Raw genomic sequence first — 10,000 nt, 5'->3', positions numbered from 1 at the left:
AACCATGCTATTACAGGCTAACCATGCTAATACAGGCTAACAGGATGCTAATACAGGCTAACAATGCTAAGACAGGTTAACAGGATGCTATTACAGGCTAACCATGCTAATACAGACCAACAGGATGCTATTACAGGCTAACCATGCTAATACAGACCAACAGGATGCTATTACAGGCTAACGATGCTAATACAGACCAACAGGATGCTATCACAGGCTAACCATGCTAATACAGACCAACAGGATGCTATTACAGGCTAACCATGCTAATACAGACCAACAGGATGCTATTACAGGCTAACCATGCTAATACAGACCAACAGGATGCTATTACAGGCTAACGATGCTAATACAGACCAACAGGATGCTATTACAGGCTAACGATGCTAATACAGACCAACAGGATGCCAATTCGGGCTAACTGGATGTTAACATCATGCTAACCTGATGCCAGCATATGGCTCGTGTGATCCTTACAACATGTTAAACTGATCGATAACTCACAGCGAGTGTTTGAGGACACACCTGCGTCATGTGACACTCTTTAATTATTCTCTCTGACATCATCACTGAGCGCACCTGAACAGTCAAACGACTACGGCTCTGTTACCTTTTGTCGCAGATCCCCTGATAGAGCGACCCACAAATGATCAGACTGCCAGGCCCCGCCCCCTGCCCCGCCTCCATCAGTAGCAGCTTGTTGTGGTTGTGAGTGGGCGTGGCCGAGGGGCAGTCCTGGGGGACGATCGGGGGTAGGCAGTCGGGGGAATCCAAGTGAGGCCCGGTCCTCACGTGTGACATCACTTCCAGGTCAGAGGTGAGCTGATACAGGTGGTCGACCCCGCCCACATACAGATGCCCCGCCCTCGAGTCCAGCACCAAGTGAGAGAGGGGAGCACCCTGGAGCTTTAGACTCCTCATAGGGGGGTCAGAGGTCCGTGTGTATTCAGCAGGGAGGGAGGGGGGCGGGAGGAGGAGGAGGAGGAGGGGGAGGAGTGACGGAGGGATGGAGGAGGCCAACATGGCAGCTCCCCTTTACCTGTGATAGGAGATTGAAAGGAGGGGGGAGAGAGAGAGAGAGGGGGGGGGGGAGAGAGAGAGAGAGAGAGGAGGGACAGAGAGAGAGAGAGGAGGGGGGAGAGAGAGAGAGAGAGAGAGAGAGAGAGAGAGAGGAGGAGGGGGAGAGAGAGAGAGAGAGGGAGAGAGGAGGAGGGAGAGAGAGAGAGAGGAGGAGGGAGAGAGAGAGAGAGGAGGGGGGGAGAGAGAGAGAGAGGAGGGGGGGAGAGAGAGAGAGGAGGAGGGAGAGAGAGAGAGAGGAGGAGGGAGAGAGAGAGAGAGGAGGGGGGGAGAGAGAGAGAGGAGGAGGGAGAGAGAGAGAGAGGAGGAGGGAGAGAGAGAGAGAGGAGGAGGGAGAGAGAGAGCCATCAAAGAGTCAGGTTTTAAAAAAAGTAAAAAAAACAACGATGGTCACATTATTTACATTTATCTTCTTTCCATTAATGTTTACATGCATATATACATTTTTTTCTCTAACTCATTTTTAATTTGTTTTTAATTTATTTATATTTTTGTTTGTTTTCTCGCTACTCCCCACTAAGTTCCACACTTTAATGCATCACGCTGCCACGAACACATTTCACACCTTTCTAACACACTACCTGAACATAAAAATCATTGCTTGTCTTTCATCTCATTTAAATGTATTTTGTCTGTACTGTTGCTCTTTATCTTTGCTCATGTTTTGCTATTTTGTATCTATTTTGTCTGTTTTATTTATTTTTATTTTTTGTCTTTGTTTATTTGTTCTCGCTTTAGTTGTCATGTCTATATATTCTTGTTTCATTTCATTTTGTTCACCTTATCACCAATAAAAAAAAAGTTAAAAAAACAAGAAAACCTCAAAGAGGTAACAGAACGAGGAGTTCTTAAATTAAAACCATCAGAGGTCACCAGAAGTCTGATTCTGTCTTCACTGATCCGTGGAGGAGTTCAGAGTCTCTGAAACATCTAAAATGAGTGTTTGTTATTCCTGTGTGATCAAAATCCTCTTCACAGTGAGAAACCTGGACTGTGTTCAACCCCCTGGTCTGTGACAGTTTGAGATTAGAGTCCGGGGACCCTCATGATTCATGTGACACACCTGAGCAGGTGCAGCTTTTCTGCTGCTTTTCTCCTCTCGGCTCTCTCTCGCCCGGCTCTCTCTGAAGTTATTCATAAAATATTTTCTGCTTCACACTTTTCATCTGACGGTCAAAACTGTAGTCGCCTGTAGTAACATCACCATGGCAACACATCCGTTTCCACGGCAACGCAGTGAAAGGCTCAAACCTCGGGTGGTTTCCTGACGGTTTGGAGACGGACTCAGTTTTTTTCTTTCAGCTCTGCAGAGGATACACCCCGTGCAAGACTCTGCAGCGCCCCCTTCAGGACAGACTGTACATGCTCCTCCTGCAGCGCCCCCCTCAGGACAGACTGTACATGCTCCTCCTGCAGCGCCCCCCTCAGGACAGACAATACTAACTCCTCCTGCAGCGCCCCCCTCAGGACAGACTGCACATGCTCCTCCTGCAGCGCCCCCTTCAGGACAGACTGTACATGCTCCTCCTGCAGCGCCCCCCTCAGGACAGACTGTACATGCTCCTCCTGCAGCGCCCCCTTCAGGACAGACAAAACTAACTCCTCCCGCAGCGCCCCCCTCAGGACGGACAAAACTAACTCCTCCCGCAGCGCCCCCCTCAGGACGGACAAAACGAACTCCTCCCGCAGCGCCCCCCTCAGGACGGACAAAACTAACTCCTCCTGCAGCGCCCCCCTCAGGACAGACAAAACTAACTCCTCCTGCAGCGCCCCCCTCAGGACGGACAAAACTAACTCCTCCTGCAGCGCCCCCCTCAGGACAAACTTTACTAGTTGGTCACACTGTGTCACTAATACTAATATTGTCATGTAGTATAATTTATCATGTGTTGCAATAAACATGCAGCCTGTAGGGGGCGCTCATGGCTCAACCACATTAACAACACACTCATGATCCTCTCAAACAAAACACCATTCATCACTCTCTCTCTCTCTCTCCACTCAGGCTCGCTCGGTCCGCCCTCCCTCCTGCTGCGTGTTAGTTCAGACTGAAACTCTGTTTAACATGCCCCAGTGCATGCTGGGATACACCCAGAGAGGCCTCAGGACACACACACACACACACACACACACACACACACACACACACACACACACACACACACACACACACACACACACACACACACACACACACACACACACACACACACACACACACACACACACACACACACACACACACACACACGCTTCAACATTTCCATGGTAATACTGAACATCCTCACACTGACTATGTGTCTGTATGATAATAACTTCCTCCTTCAGCATGGAAGGGGGGGTTCATATATAATTCATAGAACTGAAGAGAGAAGGGGAGACAGATAGAGAGAGGGAGGGAGAGAGAGAGACATTGAAAGAGAGAGAGAGAGAGAGAGAGAGTTGCAGGCTGTCGTGAAGTAAAATGAGAGTTTAAAGTTGAAGAAAGAGAGAGGTTATGAGAAGGACAGAAGAAGGAAGAGCTAGGATGACAGAAGGAGAGAGAGAGAAAGGGTGGGGGAAAAGAGGGGGTATGAATGAGGGAGGGGGTATATAGAGAGCTGGAGGCGATGGAGCGTTAAAGTTAAAAATGAGGGAAAAGACTCAGAGGCAGAAAATACAGTTTAGGTTTGATCTGCTGAATTCAAATCATCTGTCTCTCTGTCTTTGTGTCTGATTGACTGTCTGTTTTTTTTTTTTTTTTTTTTTAAGAATCAAAGGCTAAAATAATCTGCAGTTCCTCCAGTGTCCACTAGAGTCTGTCTCCTGCAGTGAGTCAGTCCCCATAGAGCCCCATGTTAAAATGTCCAACTTTACAGCAGGAATAAAATGTTTGTGTCTCTGGAGCTCATTTTCTCTCTTCATGACAACTTTATTTACATCATACTAAGGTTTAAAGTGATGTAGAATTAGGGGGCGTGGCCTCTTTGAGTGACAGTTGGGAGCTGCTTCAGCTAATTGAGTCCCTGACCTTTGACCTCTGGGCCCGTGTTTGTGCTGTTGGGGCCTTTTGGAGATTTGTTCTTGTAAATATCAGACAAATAATCTGTCTCACTGTGTGATTTATTGTTCTAACAGACTTCAGTTTATTACCGTTAACACCTGGAAACACCTGTTCACACCTATGAGCGCACAGTTAGGTGGGAAATCAGCAGTGAGGATGTCAAACTGAACGCTGCAGCTTCACACCTGAACATCTCCACATCATCAGGACCGTCACACCTGCAGCTCTCTGCTCACTCATGGGCCGCCAGGTGAACCAGTTTGAAACCAGGGTGTATCAACCTGCAGGTATCCATGGCAACAGCGGTGATGCTGCAGGTGTGAAACAGTCAGCAGTTTACTTTGTTAAAGGAGCAGTTTGTACTTCATCTCCCCACAAACCCCCCACACCCCCCCACCCCCCCACCCCCGTATGTAAATCAGGGACAGGCTGCTTTCAACACGTCGAGGTGATGATTACAGGCTGCCTCACCTCAGGCACACACACACACACACGCACACATGCACACACACACACACCTCCCCCCACATTATCTCTGTGGTTTGCTGCTGACTCTCACACTCTCACTCTTCAAAGAGACGACAGCATCCGACACACGTGTCTGTCTGTGTGTGTGTGTGTGTGTGTGTGTGTGTGTGTGTGTGTGTGTGTGTGTGTGTGTGTGTGTGTGTGTGTGTGTGTGTGTGTGTGTGTGTGTTGTGTGTATAGATGTTGTCAGTAGAGGGGAAGAAGAAGACCCCAAAAATGTGTTGTTCTTTTTTTGTTCTTTGTCATATTCATCCTAGTATTCCCCGACAGGAAGTCAATTTGTCGCCATGGTGACACAGCTTGTTGCCGCAGGGGTCACAACGAGCTGTTTGAAACACAAACACCCCATCTTTAATTGTTCACAGTGTTACCATGGGGACGGAGGGGCGTGGCTGCAGCGGAGGTTAGATGAGGACACAGAAGAGGTAGAAGTTCAGTTGTTTGTTCTGATTGGTGGACGGGACGTGATGTCATATCAAAACGAGGACGAAAGTTACAAAGTCAGAAAGTTACCAGTCTGATAGCTAGGATCAGTACCAGGCCCCAGTCTGACGACCTGTTAGCTAGGATCAGTACCAGGTCCATATAAAATAATTTTATCAGGGATGACTTCCAGGAAATAGTCAGACTCTCCAGAAACATCCGAAACGAGCTCAGATCTTTAGATTATCGGACTGTCCCTGTGTGACACACACACAGCCACGTGTGTGTGAGTGTGTGTGTGTTAATCTGCAGGAGTGTGTGTCAGTTTGTTTCTGTGATTGTGATCTGAGATGAATGGATTTAAGTCCCCTTTTCTCTCAGAGTTTAAACCGAGCTGACACACAAACATCACATAAAGACATTTGTTGTATGGATGACGTGCAGCTGCTATTCCCGTCCCTGAGACTTAATCTGGATTAAAACTGTTTGTGATGTAAACAGAGTGACAGCTGATCAGATCAAAAGAAGAAGAATCACAGAATTCTCACTTTAATCCTCAACACAAGATGTGAATAATACAGGAATAACAGCCGATCACAGAGCAGATTAAGCACTGATCGCCTGCAGGGACGAAACAAAACCAGCTTCCTCGTACGTGGACGATCTACACACTGACCTGAAACTCTCAAAGGGACAGTACAACATTTTACACATGCAGTAACAGAGTTTACAGAGCAATAGAGTCACATTTAAACTGGACATTAAAACAAGTCTGTCCACACAACCAAGTCCTCAAACAAACAAGTCCTCAAACATCCAAGTCCATCCACAACCAAGTCCTCAAACAAACAAGTCCTCAAACATCCAAGTCCATCCACAACCAAGTCCTCAAACAAACAAGTCCTCAAACATCCAAGTCCATCCACAACCAAGTCCTCAAACAAACAAGTCTGTCCACAACCAAGTCCTCAAACATCCAAGTCCTTAAACATACAAGTCCTCAAACATCCAAGTCCGTTCGCAACCAAGTCCTTAAACATCCAAGTCCTTAAACATACAAGTCCTCAAACATCCAAGTCCGTTCACAACCAAGTCCTCAAACATCCAAGTCCGTTCACAACCAAGTCCTCAAACATCCAAGTCTGTCCACAACCAAGTCCTCAAACATCCAAGTCCGTTCGCAACCAAGTCCTTAAACATCCAAGTCCTTAAACATACAAGTCCTCAAACATCCAAGTCCGTTCACAACCAAGTCCTCAAACATCCAAGTCCGTTCACAACCAAGTCCTCAAACATCCAAGTCCTTAAACATACAAGTCCTCAAACATCCAAGTCCGTTCACAACCAAGTCCTCAAACATCCAAGTCCTCAAACATCCATGTCCTCAAACATCCAAGTCCTCAAACATCCATGTCCGTTCACAACCAAGTCCTCAAACATCCAAGTCCGTTCACAACCAAGTCCTCAAACATCCAAGTCTGTCCACAACCAAGTCCTCAAACATCCAAGTCTGTCCACATCCATGTCCTCAAACATCCAAGTCCTCAAACATCCATGTCCGTTCACAACCAAGTCCTCAAACATCCAAGTCTGTCCACAACCAAGTCCTCAAACATCCAAGTCTGTCCACAACCAAGTCCTCAAACAAACAAGTCCGTTCACAACCAAGTCATCAAACAAACAAGTCTGTCCACAACCAAGTCATCAAACAAACAAGTCTGTTCACAACCAAGTCATCAAACAAACAAGTCTGTCCACAACCAAGTCATCAAACAAACAAGTCTGTTCACAACCAAGTCATCAAACAAACAAGTCTGTTCACAACCAAGTCATCAAACATCCAAGTCCTCAAACATGCAAGTCCTCAAACATACAAGTCCTCAAACATCCAAGTCTGTCCACCACCAAGTCCTCAAACAAACAAGTCTGTTCACAACCAAGTCCTCAAACATACAAGTCTGTTCACAACCAAGTCCTCAAACATACAAGTCTGTTCACAACCAAGTCCTCAAACATACAAGTCCTCAAACATACAAGTCTGTCCACAAACAAGTCCTCAAACAAACAAGTCTGTCCACAACCAAGTCCTCAAACATACAAGTCCTCAAACATACAATTCCATCCACAACCAAGTCCTCAAACATCCAAGTCCATCCACAACCAAGTCCTCAAACAAACAAGTCCATCCACAACCAAGTCCTCAAATATCCAAGTCCTCAAACAAACAAGTCTGTCCACAACCAAGTCCTCAAACATCCAAGTCCACCCACAACCAAGTCCTCAAACAAACAAGTCTGTCCACAACCAGGTCGGTCAAACCAAAGTCTGTCCACAACAAAGTCCCTCCATAACCAACTCTGTCCAGAATCAAGTCTGCAAGCCCAAAGTCAGTCCACCTTGAAGTCTGTCCCTAACCAGATCTGTCAAACCAAAGTCTGTTTATTTATTCATTCGATTGGAAGCTGCTGAATGTTTGGCAGCACTGTGAGTCCAAGACAAATTTCTCCAAGGGGAAAATAAAGTCTATCGTATCATATCAGGTCTGTCACCCCAAAGTGTGTGCAGATCTTATCGTGCGTCCGGAACGATTCAGATTCTCTCTGTAACATCTTAAAGGTATGATGATGTCATCATAAAGTAACTACACATACTGTGAGTATTTTTCTGCATCGTCCTCTGATCTGAACTAAACCTCTACAAACTGAATACTGATCACTGCAATATTAAATATTAATGACTACAAGACTTTGATACTCAAACACACACACACACACACACACACACAGAGTGACGGAATTAGCATTGATATCATTAACGGCCATCACCTTTACAGGATCACACATCCCCCAACACACCTACACACACTCTCCCGCTGTCTGTCTCTCAGGCAGGTGTGTGTGTGTGTGTGTGTGTGTGTGTGTGTGTGTGTGTGTGTGTGTGTGTGTGTGTGTGTGTGTGAATACATTATCTCTTTAGCCTCCTCTCCAGTTTGCAGAATTAACACTCACTATGTCTCCGTGTACAGTTAAGTGGAGCTACAGTTATCTCTCATTAGTCCGTCTAATTGTTCTACAGACTGTAAATGTTACTGCATCAAACCCAGGACACACACACAGCTTCACCGGGTTTCTCTCAACTTGCTTTCGCTGTTTTTCTGCCACCACGAACGCAACTGCTGTGACGTAATCGGGATGTTCACTCCAAGTTGATCTATGATGTCACAAACAAACAAACTATGACGTCGTAAACAACATGTTTACCTCCGTCAGCTGACACAACCTGTGCTGTGTCTCCTCATCTGGAGCTATCTCTCACACACACACACACACACACACACACACACACACACACACACACACACACACACACACACACACACACACACACACACACACACACACACACACACACACACACACACACACACACACACACACACACACACACACACACACACACACACACACACACACACACACACACACACACACACACACACACACACACACACACACACTGATTTAACCAATCAGAGAGCAGCTGCACTGACCACCCCCCCTGGCCTGAGGGACACACCTGGTCCTGGATCTGGTCCACAGGGAAACGCCCCCTCAGGTCACAGTCTCACCCTCGGGTCATTAACTCCTCTTGGACCTGATCCAGGACCAGGTGTGTCCCTCAGGCCGAAACATTGATGACCGATCAAATCAAACATTTATATCAGTCTGCAGCTCTCACAGGGTCTCACAGGGTCTCAGAGGGTCTCAGAGGGACCAGGACCAGACCGGACCTGGACCCAGATCAAAGCTCTGAAATGATTCTGTTTTAATTTGAATCATTAATTGTTTTGTTCAAACCATTGAGTCTCATTTGAGACGCTTTTTTCTCTTTGACTCAGATTTACGTCCTTGGTCTTTTTATCACACTTTATATCTGGTAGGGGTTCTGACTCCGTCGTCATGACAACAAACACAAAGAAAAACAGCTGGATGAGGACAAAAAAAACACCCGTCAAACAGGAAGTCAACCCCAAAAAAACAAAAAAAAACCTGCTGTCGCCAGGACTCAGGCGTGAAGACGAGACGAAGACGACACGATGAAGACATCTTCAGGAAAAAAACAGAGAAGAAGAAGAAATGAATGTTTCTGCGGCAGGGTGGAGACGAGGAGGAGGAGGAGGAGGAGGAGGGGGGGGTCCTCTTGTATTAAAACAGATCTAGCCTGTGTGTGTGTGTGTGTGTGTGTGTGTGTGTGTGTGTTTCTCTGAGCAGTTTAACAGGCGTGAACGAGCCTCAAAGTGTTTATGAGCCGAATTTTACAGATTAAAACAAGACTTTGAAGGAGGGGGGGTAATAACAGAGGGGGAGGGATGTAATAACAGAGGGATGGGGGTGGTAGGGGAGCTGTAACAGAGGAGGAGGGGGGGAGTGGGGGGTATGAAGTTGAATCAGCAGACTGTCTGACAGCAGAAAGAGAAACAGGGAGGATCCTCTCCTCCGCTCTGAAGACGTTTTCACACAAACACAGTTTGAGACGGACTGACCCTGAAATCCTCCTGATCCGGTCGTTCACACATGAACCTCGCGGGGGGGGGGGGGCTATCCCTGTTGGACCGGAGGGGGGGGGGGGGCATGACGTAAAACCGTTGCAAGAAGCAAATGAAGTCCAACAATAATGAGAATATCTGCCTTCATATTGATGCTCTGTGTCGTTCAGAAGAATCACAGCATCAACAAATAACATACTGCGCCGTCCCGACCACCAGCCAACGCCGCCACCACCATCGTACAGCGCCTTCCCGATCGCCATCGTACTGCGCCGTCCCGACCACCAGCCAACGCTCAGATGCCGTCTTCATTCATGCACGGCCTGCTCCGACCTCTACCTCAGCGGCAGGAAGTGTGGACAACAGGAACGGAGAAATCCTTC

At 47.0% G+C, this 10,000-nt stretch overlaps 1 protein-coding gene across 2 annotated transcripts in view; it reads right to left on the bottom strand.

Moving 5' to 3' along the window:
* The window catches only part of plxnb3 (plexin B3), a 56,812-nt gene that overhangs the window by 20,312 nt on the left and 26,500 nt on the right, over positions 1-10,000 (bottom strand). For both annotated transcript variants that reach the window (XM_065961353.1, XM_065961354.1), the window contains one exon: positions 611-1,039. In XM_065961353.1, coding sequence (XP_065817425.1) covers positions 611-1,023 — 413 coding nt within the window. In that variant the 5' untranslated portion in view covers positions 1,024-1,039. The remainder of the gene's footprint in view (positions 1-610; positions 1,040-10,000) is intronic.

The sequence above is a fragment of the Labrus bergylta genome, chromosome 12 (genome assembly GCF_963930695.1).
Source record: "Labrus bergylta chromosome 12, fLabBer1.1, whole genome shotgun sequence".
In the NCBI taxonomy this organism is placed as follows: domain Eukaryota; kingdom Metazoa; phylum Chordata; class Actinopteri; order Labriformes; family Labridae; genus Labrus; species Labrus bergylta.
This window is presented reverse-complemented; position numbering and strand designations above follow the sequence as displayed.